At 40.9% G+C, this 24,392-nt stretch overlaps 1 protein-coding gene across 2 annotated transcripts in view; it reads right to left on the bottom strand.

Moving 5' to 3' along the window:
* Trpm3 (transient receptor potential cation channel, subfamily M, member 3) overlaps positions 1 to 24,392 on the bottom strand; it is an 884,432-nt gene that overhangs the window by 121,632 nt on the left and 738,408 nt on the right. For both annotated transcript variants that reach the window (NM_001191562.1, NM_001354180.1), the window contains exon 9: positions 10,881 to 10,953. In NM_001191562.1, coding sequence (NP_001178491.1) covers positions 10,881 to 10,953 — 73 coding nt within the window. The remainder of the gene's footprint in view (positions 1 to 10,880; positions 10,954 to 24,392) is intronic.

Genomic DNA, 24,392 nt, shown 5'->3' with positions numbered 1-24,392 from the left:
GAATGTGAGACTCAAACCTTTGAAATGCCTACAGAAAACTGTAGAAAGTACACTTGAACATATAGGCGCAGGGAAGCACTTTATGAATAAGACTATGATTGGGCAGGAAATAAGACCAGTAATTGACAAATGAGAATTCATGAAATTAAAAGAATTCTATACAGAAAAAGAAAAAGTTACCATGCAGAATGGGAGAAAAATCTCTGCAGTTATATTTCTGATAGAAGATCAGTATCTCGAACAGTGGTTCTCAACCTTTCTAATGCTGTGACCCTTTAAAGCAGTTCCTCACCTGGTGACCTGAGAGATTGGTTCTAATGCTTTGGTTCAGTCAGGAATGTGTGTCCAAATGCTGAAGGTCCTTGTCCCCAATTGGTTTTTGATAGATCAATACAGATGCCAGTGGCTAATGGCTAGGCAGAGGAAGATGGGCTGGGAACCTTAGATTTATGCAGGCTAGAACGCAGGAGGGAGGAGGAGAATAGAGAATCCCATGGGGCAGGGTGGGGTGGGGAGAGAAGATGACTGAATGTAGGAGCTGCAGGAGATGAAACCAACCAGCTGTGTGAGATGTGAGATGTTGGGTCTAGGGTGAAGGATAAGAACTGCCCAGCCTTTGAGGGTAGCCAAGGCATTTTAAAATTAACTGCTCTCTCTCTCTCTCTCTCTCTCTCTCTCTCTCTCTCTCTCTCTCTCTCTCTCCCTCTCTCTCTCCCTTCCTCCTCCTCTCCCTCCCTCCCTCCCTCCCTCTCCCTCCGTGTGTGTGTGTGTGTATGTGTGTGTGTGTGTGTGTGTGTGTCTCCCATTCAAGAATCCAGATAGCTCCTGGGCAGGTGCATGTGTGTGACCCACCCAGAGCCAAAGTGGTGTAGCCAAAACTTTATGCTACAGTGACCCCAAACCATAAAATTATTTTTGTTACTACTTATACTTGTAATTTTGCTATTATGAATCATAATGCAAATATCTGTGGTTTTTGATGGTTTTAGGTGACCCCTGCAAAAGGGTCATTTGACCCCCCCCCCAAAGGAGTTATAACCCACAGGTTGAGAATTTCCGATGTAAAATATATGAAGACCTGAAGAAATTGGATATCAAAGAAAGAATTTTAAAAAACACCACAGAACTGAGCAGAGAATTCTCAAAGGAAAGAATACAAACGATAACAATATGTAGTCATTATCCACAAGGGAAGCCTAAATTTCAACTGCTTTGAGATTCTCTACACCCTACTCAGAGGTGATCAAAGGACAGCAGATGCTGGTGAGAAGGTGGGGAAAGAAATCCGTATCCATTATTGGTGGGAGTGTACACTAGTTTCCACCATGGGAAACATTGTGGTCTCGTTGCTGTCCTTGGGCCACAGCAGCCATAGTTTCCTGCATAGGAGTTGTGTAAAACTAATCTAGTCCATTTCCAAGTATGGCTGGGAGAACTCAAGAGGTTCTCCTCTCAACTGAAGAGCAATTGACAAGTACTTACTCTTGGGGATGGGAGGGGCATTGCTTTTCTTCAGGGTTGTGGCTGCTGCTAAGTTGTTCATGCTCTGGTGAGTGTCCACAAGTAGGCAGGTAGCACTGAGTGGACTCAGTGGGTTATTTAAGAAAATGAAGACGTGAGTTTAGGATGGGGAGATGCTGGGCAGATATGGGAGGTTAAGGGGTAGTTTAGGTTGGATATGATAAAGCTGTACTATATTAATATGTAAAATTGTCAAATAATTCATGAAATAGTCTACTAAAGCATTATGCAAAGATTTTTAGTGTACTCTTGATAATAACTATTACCAACTTAATAATCATAGTTTAGTAAATATACAGTTGATAATGACACTGCATGTGGAACACTCCTACATAATTATTCACCGTTGGACCATTATCACAGCATCTTCTGTGGTCAATGTGAATGGCTGGCTGCCATGGACTTTCCACAAAAAGAGAAAAGTCTGAGCACTAAGTTCAGATAGTCCTTAAATTCCTAGGGGTTATGCATGTCAGAATTGCCAGTTTAGACTGGAAGTGATTCTACGACAGAGCATGGGGTGTCAATCAAAGCTACATTTTGGCTTTCTCTTCAGCCTCTTTCCCGAGTGAGCAGAAGTTTGTCAAGGTTATGATAAACAGGTAAAGCTGTTACAGTGCAAGCGTCTGAATGAAGATGGAGACGCTATGTTTAGTTTATAAAATGAGATTGTTTTTAGGAATGTAATTTGAAGAAGATTGGTTGTTCATTTGCTGGGTTGTTCAGGTTCTGGAGACTGGGAATTCTCCATATGAGCCACACTACACCTATTTATAGAAACCCGATAAGGCTTCTCTGGCAGTATCCTCAAGGTTGCCTGGTAGAAGAGGACATGTTGGCACTCGGTTGCGTGCAGCTCGCAGAACTGTTGCACCTGTCCTGATGACTAGTTTCCTGTCTTCACCGGTCACGACTGGCTGATAGCTCTTCAGGAACTGTGGCTTCCTTCTCCTCTCACTATAGTATCTTTCTTGCAGAGAACTGGGCTTCTCCATCATCTGTCCCCCCCTTTTCCTCATTACCAAGGATGACAAACAACGGTGATTAAGCTTTGGATTGATTTTCCTCTTCATGATTGGACTCTGTTGTTTTTCAGTGGAAAGTCTACTCACTTTGAAGAAGTGTTTCCACTTTTGATTTTGTTGCTGAGAATTAGTCTTTTGTGGATCATAGACTATAGAACAACTTCCCAAAGTTAGATATTTTAATGTGTACTCAGTCTCTTTGGTGACATATAAGCCAAGAGTGTCTACAATGATCATTACCCTTATGCCATTACGGTCCCAACAATACATGCAAGTAGAAAGGTTGAATGGACCTATGTGGCTTACCATTTATGATATTGAAAAGCTCTGTGTGTTTCTTTTTCTAAAATTCACTTAAATGAACATGTTCTCTTTGTCGTGCTCTTTCTGCAGTACAAGAAGCCAATCCTTCACCAGCCTCCCCCTTGTTAACAGAGAACCATGGGAAAGTGTTCCTGTTGTATGCACAATAGGTAAAGTAGAGAAACATGATTGATGTGAGACTGAGAATAGAAGACAAATTCTTACTTTTGAGCTGATTATTTATGATAGGTCAAGAATGACTTTGTTTTTACAACTGTATGAATAAAATTGCTGCAATTACCAGCAAGGCACTATAGAAACCTATGCCCCAGGGTTCTGGGATATTTTCTGGAATTGTTGCATTGATTTGAATCCTTTTTGTTGTTTTTTCTTTTACTCATTCTGTCTCCTCCTTTGGGTGCAATGGCTTTGTTTTATTTTACTAAAGTAACACATTACAAAGTTGAGCCATTTATTCCTCTAAGGTTTGCTATGAAAATCTCTAGCCTCATTGTCTCAGGAGGCCAAGGTCTCAGCATCCAATATCCATTTGCTTATTTAGTTTTCTGTCCCCAGTTTCCTTTCAGAACTGTATCTCAGCCTGCTTTTAGCATCTGGTCCTCTATACTAGGAACTCTGTTTTGGCTTCTTCAGAGAGTAAGGCTTTTCTTTTCAGTTAGAAGGGTTTGGGGGAGTGGGCAAAGACATGGCATTATGGCTGCTGCATCGTAAAAAAGACTTAACAAATTTGTTCATGCTTTTTTTCCTCCCAAACCTCCCCTTTTGAATTGCTGGATGTCCCAAATTCTAAGACTTTTGAGCATCCTAAAGTGTAAATCAGCTTGATTCTAGCTTTGAATTCAGTTTTCTTTTCTGGTCTGCTATTTTTTTTTTTAATATTTTTTTTATCTGTTCTCACCTTCCAGGTATAGACAGAATTTACCTCAGTCATCGTCTCATCCCATTGGTCACAACATAGTCACATGATCTAACATCTCAACAAACAAACAAACAAACAAACAAACAAACAAACAAGCAAACAGGGGTGTTTAGCTTCCAGCATTAAAGAGGATGAGAAGTGTGGAAAATATAAACTGCCTCGTGACTCTGAAAGATCCATGTTTTATCCGATCCCCCCCTCCTTCTCTGGTTCCTAGAAGTGCCCTGCCAGTTCACAGAACACCCCGTCATTATGTTTGTCGATTTGGCATGAGTTCTTCTCATCCCACAGAGCCCCAGCTCCTGAGTTTGATGTGCAGCTGAGTCGCCTTCTCTCTCCACTTGAAGGGACGCTTCTGCTTCAGGAAGTCTGTTTCAGTTCAAGACCTCTTTGTCTATCCTTGAGTACTCTGCTGCGATGAGGCCAGGAACTTCTGGGACAGGGAAGTCAAGTGGCCTCATTATTTTTACTAGTAGTACAAGCTACGTATTGCAAAATGGTGTCACATGTGATTATGTAATTGAGACGAGGCAGTGACTGATTGCACCATTGATGTCGATTCATTGTTCTCAAATAAGGCAAGATGGGAAGTCACAGCAATCAATGAGTTCTTCACTAGTGGAGAGCTGTTCAGAAGTGGTGGGTTTGCAGACCTGAGCATTTGAGCATTGTTCCTGGGCCAAATCAGAAGCTTGTATACTGTGGTGGTTTGAATGAGAAGAGCCCTCATACTTGAATGGGTAGTCTGCTGTTTATGGAACAGTTTGGGAAAGATTAGGAGGCATGGCCTTGTTAGAGGAGCTGTGTCACTAGGGGTGGCCTTTGAGTCTTAAAAAGCCCATGCCATTTCCAGTTCTCTCTCTCTGCCTGGTGCTCTGGATTAGATGCAAGCTGTTAACTCCAGCTCCAGCACTATGCCTACTGATAGGCTCCCGGCCATGATGGTCATGGACGCTAATCCTCTGGAACAATGAGCCCCCAAAGAAATCCTTCCTTTTGTAAATTGCCTCAGTTATGGGGTGTCTTCAACAGCAATGGGAACATAACTAAGACACACACGTTACAAAGGGAGAGGATGTTTATTTTCTGAGGAAAAAGCGACAGTGTCTAAATATTGATATTATTAATATTTAGAAATGGGTACATGGTGCTAAAGAAAGAGTAAGAGACTTGGATTTATTCCAACCCTGGATCTACTTCAGCCTCCAAACACAAGTGGAAACACACAGAGCAGTTGGACCTGGAGTAAGGAGGGAAGCAGAAACTAGGGAGGAAGCAGTCTGTTTGAAGGGAGAGGGTTTACTTCATTCTCAGAGGGATGCATGGAAAGGCAGTGAGCAATGTGAGCAGGAGTGGTGGGAACCTGAGAGGTGCTGCGATGTTGGAAAGTCAACATGGAGGGGCCACAAGGGGTCCAGTGTATACCACCTGGGAATGTCAACCATGGAGTCACTGGACATTTGCATTACTGATGACTAAACCTCTTCTATCCATGGCTGTTTCTAGAAAACTCTACAGTTTATGTAATGTAAGCTTCATCTTCTTGTTTTTATACTTTGATTTTTTTGGATGCAGAAACCAAGTAACACATGGAATTAAGAGCTAGAAGGCAGGAGGGAGCACGAGAGTGGAAGGAAGTTTTTCAGGAGTTTGCAGTCATCCTGAGGAGTATGTCTGTTTGTCATTCAGTAGATCATTGACCCGAGAGGATAGATCCCTCGCCAATGACTTTCACAGGTAAGGGTGCTGTTAACGTGACTTTAACTGGTTATTGACTGATATGGGAAAATAACTTCATTTCTATTAATAAGTAGTATTTATCAAATTCCTGCTATTTGTCAGCAATTTTGCTGAATGCTGAGAGAAAAGGAGAGAGAGAGAGAGAGAGAGAGAGAGAGAGAGAGAGAGAGAGAGAGGATATACACAGCATACAAGTACAAGATTTTATCTGGAAACTTGGTATGGGAGCGACATTTGTAGCCAGGGTACTGGCATTCTGACTGGTCATTCTTGGTTTATTCCAGAGGCACTAACATCATTGTTAACTCTGCCACTTTGATGACCAAGAAAGTGTCAGTTTGGAAATAAATTATCCCAAAGAACTGTGAAGATTAGATGACAAATTTTCTGTGAATGATAAAGTTTTACCCAAATGAAGGGGATAAAAGGATTTGAGTTCTTTTTATTGTATGACATGCTCCCTGCCATGGACATTAGTGTCTGATATTGATGTCTACCTTAGACCAGATTATTGCTCTTAGATGTGTTTGGTTTTTCATGACAATCATCTTTCCATAAGAAAAATTTTATATAAAGGCAGAGTAGTGTGTGCTTCACTGCTTTCTAGATTCCCCTCCTTTATGCTTCATTCAGGACCCACACGTGTAGACTCAATGCTTTCTATACTCAACCTTAAACTTATACCTTTAACTTATACTTTGCAATTTATGGAGTCTTTCACATTTAGCCTATTATAATTCCAATGGGTTTTGGACATGGAAGATATCTCAGTACCCTGAGCGATTTTCAAAGTCTTTTTTCACAAATGGAAACAGCTATGTGGTGAGTGTGAACCATGAAGGAAGGCAGTGAATTGGCCTCAGAGAGCATCCATTGCAGCCTCCTCAGATGTCCTTTACATCAAACCAAACAAGAAAGGTGCCATGAGGTCAACAAATACACATTGCATTCCTCCTATGTGGTGGAAATTGTGTACATGTGTATACATGGCATGTGCAGACAGATGTGACCTCTCATTTTCAGCTCATCATCATCACCACCACCACCACCACCACCACCACCACCAACACCACCACCACCAACACCACCACCACCAGCAGCAGCAGCAGCAGTAGCACCACTACCATGACCTTCATCACCACCACCGCTGCCATCATTTTCATCCTCAGACCACCATGTAGTAAAGGATCTTTCCAGATACTGGATTAAAGTGCTTTACTCTCATTATCAATTAAGATGATCACCACGACAGCAAGAGGGCTACCAATATTATCTTAGCTTCAAAGAGGAGGAGACTGCAGCTCAGTGAGGTCAAACGAATTTTGAGTCAAGAGAAAGTAGTGCTTTGAGTGTGGTCACCAGTCTTGCTGCTGTAAGGCATCATGTTCATTGACCCTGTGGCTTCACGGCAGTATCATATGGAGAGGGTGGTAGTGGGTGAAGGTAGAGGTGAGAGGAGTACGTGAAGAATGCTTGGGTGCTTGCATCTTTATAATGCACATAATTAATATAACTAATAGGCTTAAGTCTTAGGGGCGAAAGATGGTGAATTATACTTTCCCACAAAATATTAGAAATGATCAAGGACAGACCATTAAAACTGAAGAATGTAATACTGATAATAATAAATGCACACAATAATCACCTACATCTGCTGGGAGCTTGGTAAATGTTTGTGTGAATGCTTGAACTCTTGTTAGTATTCATTTGACCTGGTTCCTGGCTTTGTCTGCTGAATGAAACATTATGCTTTGTAGCACACCATGCATTGGCACTGAATAAAAGCATATACCCACAGTGGATTTATCCTTGAGTATTTACAGTTGAGGACGTTTAATGCCCTTTGACCCTTAGTACTTCTTTCAAGACAACTGTGAAGACATACAGTTTAAAAAAACTCATTTTGGATTTCCTTTCTTTGCCCTTTCTATCTGTAGAACCTGGCCATGCACAAGCTGCCTACCTCCCATTTAACAGTTTCAGCATTTCTGTGATTCCCTTGTCGCAGTGATACGTTCAAAGATGGGCCCTTATCAGAATTAAGCAAGTCCTCATTCTTCTTGGAATCTCTCTGCTGTAATTACCAGGAAAGATGAATCTTGACATGCTTTATAGGAAAGTCATCTGTCTAAGGTGTGGGGACACTGGTCTTTACTATTTACTCCTTTGCATTCCTATGCACAGGCTAATCAGAGGACTGAATCCACTACTATAAATTCAAATACAAGAAAACTAAATCAAATAGCTCAAAAACAAGGGAAGCAAAGATATGTTTCCCCCATGGCCACCTGGTTTCCCATCTGCCTTCCTTTTTTTCCCAGTGGATTTATGGAGCACTGGTTTGTTTCCCGGCTCTGTTCCAATGATAACTACTGGTTTTCTCAGAGATGTCTTAGAATAAAAATTGGACTTTACAAATAACCCCTGAGCATTACATAATTGAAAATTAAATATAATTGTAAAAATTAAGTGTTAGGTCCATTACTTGGCTTGGCTAAACACGTAGGAGGAATATAATAAACTTAAGAATTTAAAATGGATGTAATTATGCATATATGCTTGATCATCAAAGAAGTCACCCAAAAATAGGCCCGATTCCCTTTCCAAAACAAGTAGGTCAGTATCAGGGAGCATTTAGAAGTCTTTGCAAAATAGAGTTGACACACTATAATCTTTAATGGCACAAATTCCCGTTAGCATAACTGCTGCATAAATAATGTTCATTATAGTGATTAGAAACGTTACTTTCTTAGAGCAATCAAAATTTCCTTTCATCTCCTCTATAGCAGTACGTTTTAAGATGCAGGTTTATGACCCATGAAATCAATTTAGTAGGGTACAATCAGCATCTGGGAAAAATAGATTAGAAGAGAAAATATTCAATTTCATTGCATATTGTCTATGTAAATATTACCCCAGATACCTTAACTTCAAATTGTCAAAGTGTGCTTGATTATGACATAAACTGTACTTTATTTGTAAAATACTATGCTGTCCCTTCCCCCTAGAAAATAGGTATTCTACAGTATGATAAATGAACTCTAGGGCTGACATGAAGATGATACATAATTTCTAGTCTCATAAATTTCTAAAAACAAGGGTTTTCACTGAATGGTCATGGTTACTGTTTTTACTGATATTCTAATCCCTTCCCTATTTGCTGTGAGTTTTTTGTTCATGGGCATTTGTTTTTATCAATGGAATAAGGGTATCTTGGTTGTATACACGAGCTCTCAAGTTTGGGCTGAACCTTTTGCTAGCTAGCTTCTCTTGAGCACATGCTGACTAGTTCTATGCCTCAATTTCCCTATTTATAAGTAAGGCTCATGATGAACTGGTAGTCTAACTATTGTTCAGAATCAAAGAATAAATGCACTAAAAGCTTTTCACAGTGTTGGGCACATAGTGGGCCTTCAACAAATGTTACTTCTTGATATTATTACTTTCCTCATTATCTTTATGAGAATAGAAAACATTAGAGTTTATTGTGTCATTTTTTAGCTTTGCCTTTGATAAAGAAAACATAAAGGCCAGAGTGTGTCTTGTGGTTCAGCCTATGCATGGACCCTAAGGCCCCAATCCTCCGTCTCACTGTTTATACTTCTGGTTAACATGCAATATCTCATAGACATGTATAGAACCAGGAAAATAACATTACACAACCACACAAAGGTCATTGTATGAATCTCACTTACATCATGGCTTACGACTTATAAAATGAGGTGAGAAACTAAGAATTCAGCCACGGAATGTATAAAAGAAATATGGAATAGAGTGGAGGGGAAGAAGGATGAGAATCGTGAGCTTGTTTTGGAATCATTTATGATAAGGAGGATGTTCCTCATGTAATTAAGTTAGTAATGGCCTCTATTGTGAGTGACCATATATTGACCTCTGGGATATACTACACACTGTGAGGGAAGCTCCTGGAGGGGTGATTAGGAGGCTAGTGAGTGCATATGGACACTCAGGGAGTGGATAGGGAAGAGTGTCAATCACGTTTGTCCAGGAGTCTCATGTGGTATGGGGAGAAGTCAGATATGTAGGAGTTTAGTTGAGAGTTAACAATTAGTGTTGCATTATTTCACAGGTTACTTCATCCCTTGTAGCTTTTCTTACTCCACTGGCAAAGGGAGATTAAATTAGTTCTGGCATCATGGAGTTCTGCCATGATTAATGTAGTCACAAAGAGCTTGGCACAGTTGCTGTCATATAATAAGTCTTCAGGAAAATAGCAAGAGCGAAAGAAGAGTAATAGACTAGTAATGAAGAGTGACGTAACTGCCCGTTCAGCTAGGAGTTATGGAATATCAAATCCGTCACTGGATCACTGAGCAATATGTTCATTTCTTTAGCCAACAAAAATCGAATGCTGCGTGAAGTGGGATTAAGTACAGAGCTGAGAAGGTGAGCGAGTAAGACAGCTTTACTGCTCTCATTGAGATGTTACTCTATGGAGGTCGTGGCTCGGCAAGGACGAGCCAGGTGAGATTGGTATCGCTGAATTATGGGGCTAAGCGAGAACACAGATGTTTGCAGCTGAGGACCACACGCAAAACCATTTGCAGCTTGTTCGTTTTGTACTTCTGGTCTGAATTTTAGAGCCTAAGTAGCTGAATAGGCCAGGCCTATCTTTCATTTATTTATTTAAATACTTTAAAAATTTTGTCAAGTGTAGTTTGCATATCAAGGCATACTAATAGGAGATTTAGTCTACGGAACCTGTAAGGAACTGGCCTTTACTTAGTTCTGGCTCCAAGGATGAGGTAGTGTGATGTCTTTGAAGGAGTAGGGCTAGAGAGCAGGACTAATATCCATCTTAGGAGTTAAACTTCAATAAACCAAGTATTACTGTGTTTATCATGGTCAACAGGTAGCTTTGAGCTCAGTCTAATGCTCAGTTATAACAAAAAGTACAGGCTGAGTTTTTATCTCTGATTTCCTCTTAATTATATTTGACTTTTAATGTTCACACACACACACACACACACACACACACACACACACACCCCTACCAACACATTAGGTGGCCTTGAAATGAAAGTAATAGTAGTTATTACATAACTTCAGATAACTTAGTATTTTACATACTACATTAATTTTTTTGGTCTGGATTTTTATGGTTTAATGGATATGAGTTATTTTATTCAAAACTTGCAAAATTGAGTCCCGTGCAACTTCAAGAAGACTTCAAGAGTGGTAACAGTGTCTTACATGGGTCGTGTGCTGGCTGTCAGTAATTGGACGTGATACAACAACATTTGGGGTTATATCCATTAATAGGAGACACAAGGTATCTATATTAATCCATTAACATTTTCTTTGTATTATGTGGACAGAGGGACTCTTACCTTTGAGTAGTGCTGTCAGGATAGCTAAATCAATGTCCTGGTGGCCTTCTGATCCCATTCGAAACACTGTGATCTACAATTTGAGAAAAGGAGACAATTAACAACATCACATCTTCCTCCAGAGAGAAATCAAAAGAATGAAACCACTTATGGGCAGTGACTATTTTACTATCTCTGACCTAGGTTCTTAACAACAGGGCAAGCACACATGAGAATCAGAGGAGTGGGCCCTTTGATTGATTGAGAAAGGTGTCAACCGTTTCCTAGTAGGGACCATCTTACGTAACTGCATGGATTGTGGTTATCAAATGAGATGTTTAGGATTGATGAAATAAGTAAATTGTAACCCAGGCCATGAGTGAGAAACTGTTTAAAGCTAGATGATGACTATGTTCTGTAGAAAACAGTCCATTGTGTGTGCACACATGCACCCTATAGCCATCTCTACCCTCACTTTTTAGACATCTGTGCTGGTTGGTTTTTGTCAACTTGACCCAGCCTGGCATATTTGGGAAGAAGGACTCTTCACTGAGAACATGTCTCCATGAGAATACCCTATAGGCAAATCTGTTTAATGATTGATGTGGAAAGACTCAGCCCACTGTGGGCAGAACCACTCCTGGGCAGGTGGTCCTAGCGTTTATAATAAAGTGGGCCTCTGAAACTGAAGACACGGTTCTGTGGTTAAAAGCACCGGCTCCTTTCCAGAGGATCCAATTTCAATTCCCAGCACCCACATGGCAGCTCGCAACTCTCTGTAACTTCAGTTCTTGGGATCTGACAACCTCTTCTGGTCTCTGCAGGCTCCAAGCATTCATGTGGTGCACAGAAAGGCATGTGTGCAAAGCGCCCATACATAGAAACTAAAACGATAATAAACAAAAAGGAAAATGAAACCAGGCTGAGCAAGCCAGGAGGAGTAAGTCAGCCTTCCTCTATGGTCTTTACTTCAGTTCCTGCCTCCACTGTTCTGCCTTGAGTTCCTGCCCGTATATTCAATGTGATCTTAGAGTTGAAACCTGGAATAACCCTTTCCTCACCAGGATGCCTTGGTCGTGGTATTTTATAATAGCAATAAAAACCCGAAGTACGACATATTCAGGGTTTTGACATTGGGATGCATGTGAGCATCCGTCCCTCTCAGTGACTTTGAATGTCCTTTAGAATAATCTAGCAGTATATCCAGATGGTAAGAAATGGATGGTAGGGCAGTAAAGAATCAGCTTTTCCTTGGTAATATAGGAGAGAAACAGTCTCTGGGGAAGGATAACAGGAAGGAGAGAGAGGAAACATCAGTGAGGAACTAATTCTTCCCTGAGACTTAACTGTTGACAAGAGAAAGAGAAAGAGAGAGCTGAGAGACTCATTGTAGAGGAGATGTTTGTGCTAACAATTGATACTGCTACCACGAACTGGCGATTGGGAATAATTTCTACTTTTATGGCACTAAAGAATTCCCTTCATAGCCTTAAAATTTGCTGACATTAAAAGAAAGACCCAAGAAATGTTACTTATATGCACTCATTATGCTCACCAAAGGCCCAGGTTTATGTTTCTGGGAGGAAACTTTTATGGGTACACAGGAAATCGTGGCATTCATATTGATGCACACAGCTCAAGATTTGTTTCTATTGTGTGTTCTGAGAAGTGACTCTCCTCAGATGCCTCGCCTTTTCACTTTGTAGAATGCTGGCTGTGGAGAGAAGGTTTCCAGGTGTGAAAGACAGAGACAAGCAGCATCAGCATGTGGCACGGGCAGCATTTTAGAGGCAGAATTCAGTTGGATGGGGAACAGAGGGCATAAGGACACATGCCCCAGGAACTCCTACGACTCATTAGTGAATAACTCAGGAAAGAGGACCTCATCCATACTCCAACTGATTGTTGGAGACGGCAGTGATTTGTGGTTAAATATCATTGGTTTCTATCAGGGATGAGCTGAAAGATGGTTTTGGAGAAAACATTTGCCTGAAAAACTTAGCGAAGGGTTTTTATAACAGAGCAAGGCTTAATCTATTTTAAGGAAACTTCCTGCCATGTTCATAAAGAATCTTATAATAGGAAAGTGTAAACTTTGCTGAAGAACAGGAAAGATTGCTAAATGATGCATGTCCTTGGTTAACCGATCAGAAAGTACAACACTAAAATGTGCCAGTGTTCACTGTGTGAGTTTACAGTTAGATGTAATTTCAGTAAAAACTGCAAATGTGTTTTGTGGCTTTGATAGACTGATCCTAGGATTCAAATCTTAATAACCATACAAAATGGTCATCGGATGATTTATCAAACCATAGAACTTAAAAACAGTCTGATGTTGGCATTGGGAACAGTGAGTAAATTATGAAATAGAATATGACCTGGAGACATTCCTACATGCACATGAACATTTGCCAAGGGGCATTGAAAGTCAATGGGAAGGAAGACACTTATTTCCTTCTGTCCTTCTCCCCTTTCTTTCCCCTCTTTGGCTTTCTTCCTTTCCCTCCCCTTCCCTCCCTTTCCCTTCCCTTCCCTTCCCTTCCCTTCCCTTCCCTTCCCTTCCCTTCCCTTCCCTTCCCTTCCCTCCCCTCCCCTCCCCTCCCTTCCCTTCCCTCCCCTTCCCTTCCCTTCCGTCCCTTTCCATTCCCTTTCCTCCTCTCCCTTCTCCCCTCCCCTTTCCTTCCCCTTCCCTTTCTCTCTAGATTCTCTTTTCTTTAATAAAGGATCTTGTTACGTAACTGTCTTATAGTTACAACTTAGGTCTCAGCTCCCCTGATATCTAGGTTCATGGGTATGAAGCACTGCCCTTAGCATTAAGTGGTGCTGGGACACTGCTTTTCTGGGTTAAAAAAATTTAAATTTCTTTTCTATCTCACATGTCACACATGTAAAGTTCCAAATGGATTTAATATATACAAGTATGTAAGAATTGATATAAAATACAGGAGAATCTCATAATAGGTCAAGATTTCTTTTTTCCTGATGTAATGGAATTCTTAGATTTATTCCCAGATATGAGGTAAAGCACAGGTCATATGCACACATGTGCCTTGTGTTAAATACTTTAAAATAGTTTTTAAATTTCATTTGAGATTGTATTTTAGTTATAACATTTCTCTTTTCCTTCTCTTCCCTCTAACACTCCCTCCCCCAGATACATTACCCATTCTCCTTCAAATTCTCTTTTTTTTCACTAATTGCTAGTTCATATATGTAAATGTATACTCATATATGTTCCTAAATATTGTCTCCTAGTAATATTAAAAGCCACATTCATAAAGTCTCAGCAACATGACTAAAATAGCCAAACATTACATAAAAGGATTATTTTAAAGCTTCTGATTTTAGTTGTTATATGCTTTGATTAGGCAACCCTGCTTGAGTTTTGTGCCTGGAGTCTACAAAAATATGTCTTTGTATGGGACACCATACTTCAGTTCAGATTATTTTTTATCTGAATGTGCTATGTAATAACCCTCCTTTATGCACCCCATCCATGGATTGATTGTTATCTTTCCTAAATTCTTATGCTGAAACTGAAGACCAATGTGGTGGGTTATAGGATATGGGGCAACTCTGAGGGTGCTAGGTCTTGATTAATGATTACTACAAATTAGTATCATTAGAAGAGACTCAAAGAGAATTGTTTCATTCCTTCTACTGTGTGAAGATACTGCCAAAACGTACCACTTAGGGGTCTGGAAGTGGCCTCTACAACTTTGTTACTTTTAGTTTGGGCTTCTTGGCATCCAGAACTGTGGGAAGTACATTTCCATCATGTATAAGACACCTAGGTTATAACAGCCTAGGTGAACTATGTCAGCCTTTTCCTAATTAGAAAATGTCCTGTTTTGGGGAGAGCATTTTCTATATGTCAGGAATAGTGATATGTATCTTCAACCCCTCATTTTATATAATGAAATAAATGTGTGCATATACATAAAGACAGATATATAAAACACACAATCAACAAATCATTGCCATGAATATTTAGATTAGATGGAGAAATAAATAAGGTTCGGTTTTCTGTTCTTAGGACTCTTAAATCGTTATTCAGAACTGACCATTTAACAAGTCGGATGATAGCCTTGCACAAAACAAATGATAAAAGCACACTTCCTTGTTGGCGGGGTATAGCAGAGCGTGGGTTTGGCATTAGGAATGTGTGACTCTCAAACAGCCTCATGAAGACAGGGGACATCTGCCATATGGATTTTTGGTTTTGTCATTTGAGCATTCAGATCCTTTGTGTGACTTTGGGTATAGTGTGTACATTCTGATATAGAAGACATGCCCCAAAGAGTGCTTACCAATAATGGAGATATTTAATTTCTACAAAGAGAAAACTACGTTACTCATGCAAAAGGTTATCTGGATGGCCATAGCGGGTTACTGTTACACTCTACTGTTTTACACACCAGTGTCCCCTGTCTATAAGGTGGGATAATAGTAGTGCTTGCCTATTTTCACTTCTACGGGAAACAAACTATGCAGGATTTCTAGGAAATGATTCTAAAGACTTGTCACTGGGATGGAGTGAGTAGACAGAATCTTAGATTGTTAAATTACCAGTTGCCTCAGACATCTTCCGCTTGACCTAATCAGAAACAAAGGTCAAACAAAAACTCGCTGGAGAATTCGGACTGAAATCCAGGAGCACCTCACCCACCTGTCCCCATCTATAGATGGTAAGAGGAAGCGAAAGGAGGAGCAGCACAGTATCACTACCTTCCTCCTTTGTATCAGCGTGTATCTGGGGGTTAGAGCTCGGGGTGACTGTGAGGCAAAGGGTGTGAACTGGAGGGCCTTCTGGTTTGGTTTGTGTTTGAGATGTTCTACCCCAGGCTCATGTGTTAAAAGCTTGGTTCTCTGGCATTTTATGCTGTTCTAGGAACATTAGTTGATGGGGCCTTGTTGGAGGGAGTAGATGACTGGTGAATGGACCTTGGGTGCTGCTTTGTCCCATGGTCCCTCTCTCTGCTTCCTGGATGTCCTCTAAGATGGTGATCAATCTCTCCTACCACAACACGGTCATAGTGTTCTCCCCTATATTTGGCTTACAGCGGCGGAGCCAGCGGACGATGGACTAAAACAACTAATTAAAGTAAATCTCTGCTTTGGTTTTTCTTTTCTTTTCTTTTGTTTCTCTCTCTCTCTCTCTCTTTCTTTTTTTTCTTTCTTGCAATCAGGTATTTATCACCACAACAAAAGACTGACATACCTCCATAGGGACTTGAAATAAAATATAAGAAAAGCGGTCAAGGCAGCAGCTCTCTGCTCCCAGACCCGGTGAGAGAGAGACCCAACCGCCTGGTCAGGTGGGCACTCCTGAGGCTGCAGAGCGGAAGAGACCACCAACACTGCTCACCCCTGCCCACATCCCTGGCCCAAGAGGAAACTGTATAAGGCCTCTGGGCTCCCGTGGGGGAGGGCCCAGGAGCGGCAGGACCCCTGCCGGAGACACCGCCGGACCCTGAAGGAAACAGACCGGATAAACAGTTCTCTGCACCCAAATCCCGTGGGAGGGAGAGCTAAACCTTCAGAGAGGCAGACAGGCCTGGGAAACCAGAAGAGACTGCTCCCTGCACACACATCTCGGACGCCAGAGGAAAAAGCCAAAGACCATCTGGAACCCTGGTGCACTGAAGCTCCCGGAAGGGGCGGCACAGGTCTTCCTGGTTGCTGCCGCTGCAGAGAGCCCCTGGACAGCACCCCACGAGCAAACCTGAGCCTCGGGACCACAGGTAAGACCAAATTTTCTGCTGCAAGAAAGCTGCCTGGTGAACTCAAGACACAGGCCCACAGGAACAGCTGAAGACCTGTAGAGAGGAAAAACTACACGCCCGAAAGCAGAACACTCTGTCCCCATAACTGACTGAAAGAGAGGAAAACAGGTCTACAGCACTCCTGACACACAGGCTTATAGGACAGTCTAGCCACTGTCAGAAATAGCAGAACAAAGTAACACTAGAGATAATCTGATGGCGAGAGGCAAGCGCAGGAACCCAAGCAACAGAAACCAAGACTACATGCCATCATCGGAGCCCAATTCTCCCACCAAAACAAACATGGAATATCCAAACACACCAGAAAAGCAAGATCTAGTTTCAAAATCATATTTGATCATGATGCTGGAGGACTTCAGGAAAGACCTGAACACACTTAGGGAAGCACAGGAAAACATTAATAAACAAGTAAAAGCCTACAGAGAGGAATCGCAAAAATCCCTGAAAGAATTCCAGGAAAACACAATCAAACAGTTGAAGGAATTAAAAATGGAAATAGAAGCAATCAAGAAAGAACACATGGAAACAACCCTGGATATAGAAAACCAAAAGAAGAGACAAGGAGCTGTAGATACAAGCTTCACCAACAGAATACAAGAGATGGAAGAGAGAATCTCAGGAGCAGAAGATTCCATAGAAATCATTGACTCAACTGTCAAAGATAATGTAAAGCGGAAAAAGCTACTGGTCCAAAACATACAGGAAATCCAGGACTCAATGAGAAGATCAAACCTAAGGATAATAGGTATAGAAGAGAGTGAAGACTCCCAGCTCAAAGGACCAGTAAATATCTTCAACAAAATCATAGAAGAAAACTTCCCTAACCTAAAAAAAGAGATACCCATAGACATACAGGAAGCCTACAGAACTCCAAATAGATTGGACCAGAAAAGAAACACCTCCCGTCACATAATTGTCAAAACACCAAACGCACAAAATAAAGAAAGAATATTAAAAGCAGTAAGGGAAAAAGGTCAAGTAACATATAAAGGGAGACCTATCAGAATCACACCAGACTTCTCGCCAGAAACTATGAAGGCCAGAAGATCCTGGACTGATGTTATACAGACCCTAAGAGAACACAAATGCCAGCCCAGATTACTGTATCCAGCAAAACTCTCAATTAACATTGATGGAGAAACCAAGATATTCCATGACAAAACCAAATTTACACAATATCTTTCTACAAATCCAGCACTACAAAGGATAATAAATGGTAAAGCCCAACATAAGGAGGCAAGCTATACCCTAGAAGAAGCAAGAAACTAATCGTCTTGGCAACAAAACAAAGAGAATGAAAGCACACAAACATAACCTCACATCAAATATGAATATAACGGGAAGCAATAATCACTATTCCTTAATATCTCTCAATATCAATGGCCTCAACTCCCCAATAAAAAGACATAGATTAACAAACTGGATACGCAACGAGGACCCTGCATTCTGCTGCCTACAGGAAACACACCTCAGAGACAAAGACAGACACTACCTCAGAGTGAAAGGCTGGAAAACAACTTTCCAAGCAAATGGTCAGAAGAAGCAAGCTGGAGTAGCCATTCTAATATCAAATAAAATCAATTTCCAACTAAAAGTCATCAAAAAAGATAAGGAAGGACACTTCATATTCATCAAAGGAAAAATCAACCAAGATGAACTCTCAATCCTAAATATCTATGCCCCAAATACAAGGGCACCTACTTATGTAAAAGAAACCTTACTAAAGCTCAAAACACACATTGCACCTCACACAATAATAGTGGGAGATTTCAACACCCCACTCTCATCAATGGACAGATCATGGAAACAGAAATTAAACAGTGATGTAGACAGACTAAGAGAAGTCATGAGCCAAATGGACTTAACGGATATTTATAGAACATTCTATCCTAAAGCAAAAGGATATACCTTCTTCTCAGCTCCTCATGGTACTTTCTCCAAAATTGACCATATAATTGGTCAAAAAACGGGCCTAAACAGGTACAGAAAGATAGAAATAATCCCATGCGTGCTATCGGATCACCACGGCCTAAAACTGGTCTTCAATAACAATAAGGGAAGAATGCCCACATATACGTGGAAATTGAACAATGCTCTACTCAATGATAACCTGGTCAAGGAAGAAATAAAGAAAGAAATTAAAAACTTTTTAGAATTTAATGAAAATGAAGATACAACATACTCAAACTTATGGGACACAATGAAAGCTGTGCTAAGAGGAAAACTCATAGCGCTGAGTGCCTGCAGAAAAAAACAGGAAAGAGCATATGTCAGCAGCTTGACAGCACACCTAAAAGCTCTAGAACAAAAAGAAGCAAATACACCCAGGAGGAGTAGAAGGCAGGAAATAATCAAACTCAGAGCTGAAATCAACCAAGTAGAAACAAAAAGGACCATAGAAAGAATCAACAGAACCAAAAGTTGGTTGTTTGAGAAAATCAACAAGATAGATAAACCCTTAGCCAGAGTAACGAGAGGACACAGAGAGTGTGTCCAAATTAACAAAATCAGAAATGAAAAGGGAGACATAACTACAGATTCGGAGGAAATTCAAAAAATCATCAGATCTTACTATAAAAACCTATATTCAACAAAATTTGAAAATCTTCAGGAAATGGACAATTTCCTAGACAGATACCAGGTATCGAAGTTAAATCAGGAACAGATAAACCAGTTAAACAACCCCATAACTCCTAAGGAAATAGAAGCAGTCATTAAAGGTCTCCCAACCAAAAAGAGCCCAGGTCCAGACGGGTTTAGTGCAGAATTCTATCAAACCTTCATAGAAGACCTCATACCAATATTATCCAAACTATTCCACAAAATTGAAACAGATGGAGCCCTACCGAATTCCTTCTATGAAGCCACAATTACTCTTATACCTAAACCACACAAAGACACAACAAAGAAAGAGAACTTCAGACCAATTTCCCTTATGAATATCGACGCAAAAATACTCAATAAAATTCTGGCAAACCGAATTCAAGAGCACATCAAAACAATCATCCACCATGATCAAGTAGGCTTCATCCCAGGCATGCAGGGATGGTTTAATATACGGAAAACCATCAACGTGATCCATTATATAAACAAACTGAAAGAACAGAACCACATGATCATTTCATTAGATGCTGAGAAAGCATTTGACAAAATTCAACACCCCTTCATGATAAAAGTCCTGGAAAGAATAGGAATTCAAGGCCCATACCTAAACATAGTAAAAGCCATATACAGCAAACCAGTTGCTAACATTAAACTAAATGGAGAGAAACTTGAAGCAATCCCACTAAAATCAGGGACTAGACAAGGCTGCCCACTCTCTCCCTACTTATTCAATATAGTTCTTGAAGTTCTAGCCAGAGCAATCAGACAACAAAAGGAGATCAAAGGGATACAGATCGGAAAAGAAGAGGTCAAAATATCACTATTTGCAGATGACATGATAGTATATTTAAGTGATCCCAAAAGTTCCACCAGAGAACTACTAAAGCTGATAAACAACTTCAGCAAAGTGGCTGGGTATAAAATTAACTCAAATAAATCAGTTGCCTTCCTCTATACAAAAGAGAAACAAGCCGAGAAAGAAATTAGGGAAACGACACCCTTCATAATAGACCCAAATAATATAAAGTACCTCGGTGTGACTTTAACCAAGCAAGTAAAAGATCTGTACAATAAGAACTTCAAGACACTGAGGAAAGAAATTGAAGAAGACCTCAGAAGATGGAAAGATCTCCCATGCTCATGGATTGGCAGGATTAATATGGTAAAAATGGCCATTTTACCAAAAGCAATCTACAGATTCAATGCAATCCCCATCAAAATACCAATCCAATTCTTCAAAGAGTTAGACAGAACAATTTGCAAATTCATCTGGAATAACAAAAAACCCAGGATAGCTAAAGCTATCCTCAACAATAAAAGGACTTCAGGGGGAATCACTATCCCTGAACTCAAGCAGTATTACAGAGCAATAGTGATAAAAACTGCATGGTATTGGTACAGAGACAGACAGATAGACCAATGGAATAGAATTGAAGACCCAGAAATGAACCCACACACCTATGGTCACTTGATTTTTGACAAAGGAGCCAAAACCATCCAATGGAAAAAAGATAGCATTTTCAGCAAATGGTGCTGGTTCAACTGGAGGGCAACATGTAGAAGAATGCAGATCGATCCATCCTTATCACCCTGTACAAAGCTTAAGTCCAAGTGGATCAAGGACCTCCACATCAAACCAGACACACTCAAACTAATAGAAGAAAAACTAGGGAAGCATCTGGAACACATGGGCACTGGAAAAAATTTCCTGAACAAAACACCAATGGCTTATGCTCTAAGATCAAGAATCGACAAATGGGATCTCATAAAACTGCAAAGCTTCTGTAAGGCAAAGGACACTGTGGTTAGGACAAAACGGCAACCAACAGATTGGGAAAAGATCTTTACCAATCCTACAACAGATAGAGGCCTTATTTCCAAAATATACAAAGAACTCAAGAAGTTAGACCGCAGGGAAACAAATAACCCTATTAAAAAATGGGGTTCAGAGCTAAACAAAGAATTCACAGCTGAGGAATGCCGAATGGCTGAGAAACACCTAAAGAAATGTTCAACATCTTTAGTCATAAGGGAAATGCAAATCAAAACAACCCTGAGATTTCACCTCACACCAGTGCGATTGGCTAAGATCAAAAACTCAGGTGACAGCAGATGCTGGCGAGGATGTGGAGAAAGAGGAACACTCCTCCATTGTTGGTGGGATTGCAGACTGGTAAAACCATTCTGGAAATCAGTCTGGAGGTTCCTCAGAAAATTGGACATTGAACTGCCTGATGATCCAGCTATACCTCTCTTGGGCATATACCCAAAAGATGCCTCAACATATAAAAGAGACACGTGCTCCACTATGTTCACCGCAGCCTTATTTATAATAGCCAGAAGCTGGAAAGAACCCAGATGCCCTTCAACAGAGGAATGGATACAGAAAATGTGGTACATCTACACAATGGAATATTACTCAGCTATCAAAAACAACGAGTTTATGAAATTCGTAGGCAAATGGTTGGAACTGGAAAATATCATCCTGAGTGAGCTAACCCAATCACAGAAAGACATACATGGTATGCACTCATTGATAAGTGGCTATTAGCCCAAATGCTTGAATTACCCTAGATCCCTAGAACAAACGAAACTCAAGACGGATGATCAAAATGTGAATGCTTCACTCCTTCTTTAAATGAGGAAAAAGAATACCCTTGGCAGGGAAGGGAGAGGCAAAGATTAAAACAGAGACTGAAGGAACACCCATTCAGAGCCTGCCCCACATGTGGCCCATACATATACAGCCACCCAATTAGACAAGATGGATGAAGCAAAGAAGTGCAGACGGACAGGAGCCGGATGTAGATCGCTCCTGAGAGACACAGCCAGAATACAGCAAATATAATGGCGAATGCCAGCAGCAAACCACTGAACTGAGAATAGGTCCCCTATTGAAGGAATCAGAGAAAGAACTGGAAGAGCTTGAAGGGGCTCGAGACCCCAAAAGTACAACAATGCCAAGCAACCAGAGCTTCCAGGGACTAAGCCACTACCTAAAGACTATACATGGACTGACCCTGGACTCTGACCCCATAGGTAGCAATGAATATCCTAGTAAGAGCACCAGTGGAAGGGGAAGCCCTGGGTCCTGCTAAGACTGAACCCACAGTGAACTAGTCTATGGGGGGAGGGCGGCAATGGGGGGAGGGTTGGGAGGGGAACACCCATAAGGAAGGGGAGGGGGGAGGGGGATGTTTGCCCGGAAACCGGGAAAGGGAATAACACTCGAAATGTATATAAGAAATACTCAAGTTAATAAAAAAAAAAATAAATAAAGCTTTGCACAAAAAAAAAAAAAGAAAAGCGGTCAAACAAAACCCATTTATGTGCTGTGTGAGCTATGGTCACAGGTGGATCTCTGACAGGGGCTTCTAGGAGGTGGTACACTCCAAGTTAGATATCCACAGAGTGCTCCTTCTCACAGCCTTCTGGACGCTCTCCCTAGCAGTTGCTGATGACCCCATAGACTCCAGGGGAAGATGAGAAGTGGCTCTAGCGTGTTCTGAACTCAAGAAGGGATTCCAGAATGAAAGAAAATTTGCATCCTGCTGGAGAAGAAACCTGAGGGCAGAAGTGATAATTTGGCTAATTGTTTAAGTTAAGTCCTTCCCCCAGGGCTGGCGTGGCCTGAAAGACATTACTGCACACCAAGCATTTAATTGATAGCAACTGGAGGGAATTTGGGTAGCATTTCCGCTCATTGTTTTGAAAAAAATATGAACAAACTCAGTATCAAATGGGATTCTTTGCACATCTGCTCACCTTCCCGATGCCTAAACCTCCCTGCATAATTAGGGAATCACATTTCAGATGGAAATCCTCCTGATGCAGTAGACTGGCATGTTAAATTTACCCTGAAATGCAAGATTATCAGGCTTTCTTAGCAACATATGCGGAGGTGGGGAGGGAGGGGGAAGACAGTGGGGAGTTTCTAAGGCATTTTTTGGGGGAGGCTTGAAGATGTGCATGGTACTGTTGCTAAGGAGCTTGAGGTGGTATTGCATGAAAGGACTTTGTGGCACTCTTTTTGAAAATTGAAGTGTGCCCATGTCCCATCCTGGCACACTGGTATTAAAAACACAAGGATCCGGGGCTGACACTGGGAGCACGGGTGCCTTCAGGAGAGGCCAAAGGCTCATCAAGGAGAGCTCGGGACTCCAAAGATATGTTGTGCACTGTAATTTCCCTCGACTGCCCTGAGATACCATATTGTTATCACTATTCTAAAACTTCTAAAACTTGAAGTGAAAATTAATTTCATACAGCTGCCCTCTACCGCTTTGAGTATTAATAGCCTTATACTCTATTCTTTTCTTTGCTTTTCCACTTGGCTGTTTATTCTGAAGGACAGCTGCAGAGGTGGCCATCAAGTTTTGCCCTTGGCCTAATGTTTCATGATTATGCATGTACTGAAGTGAATTTAGCCAGTCTCTATCTCTAATATCTTAAATATTGCTCCAGTGAGCATTCTCATGTCCACAGTGGATGGGGTGAAGCATCTTGAGGATAAAGCTTGTGGAATGAAGGTTCTCGGGACAGTTGCTCTGGGCAAATGCTCCCTCACTGATTTTCTGTTCAGTGCCCTAGTTCTTTCCTTTGCACATCTTGATTCTGATCATATCTGAAAAAAATATTTAACTTTACAGCATGTACTCTTTTCCTGTCATGATTCCGAAACTCTAATTCTTTTTGTTATTTTGTCTTTTTTTTTCCGTAGCTGAGGACTGAACCCAGGGCCTTGCGCTTGCTAGGCAAGCGCTCTACCACTGAGCTAAATCCCCAACCCCTGAAACTCTAATTCTTGCTCTTAAGATTTCATCCATGATGGAAAACATTCCATTTCCCTCTCATTCTATCCTCTTTTCTCTGCCTACATGCTAGGCAGTAAAAGAAAAAATTAAAACGCATATGCAGTTTGGTTCATTTTGTTTCTTTCTGTTATTTAAGGGGCAGAAAAGGACTCAACATGCCTCACATTTTCTCAAATATCAGAAGTGTAAGTGTAATAAAATTTTTAACTCAAAAGAATGTTAGTCTGACTATCTTATAGACAATTTAACATAAAAGTGTAGATAATTTAGCAAAGGCTGACTTTTTAAAAATTTACTGTAACACTGACATTTTCAACATGAACACTAAC

This window comes from Rattus norvegicus, chromosome 1, assembly GCF_036323735.1.
Source record: "Rattus norvegicus strain BN/NHsdMcwi chromosome 1, GRCr8, whole genome shotgun sequence".
In the NCBI taxonomy this organism is placed as follows: Eukaryota; Metazoa; Chordata; class Mammalia; order Rodentia; family Muridae; genus Rattus; species Rattus norvegicus.
The sequence above is the reverse complement of the archived record's forward strand: the minus strand, read 5'-3'. Positions and strand labels throughout refer to the sequence as shown.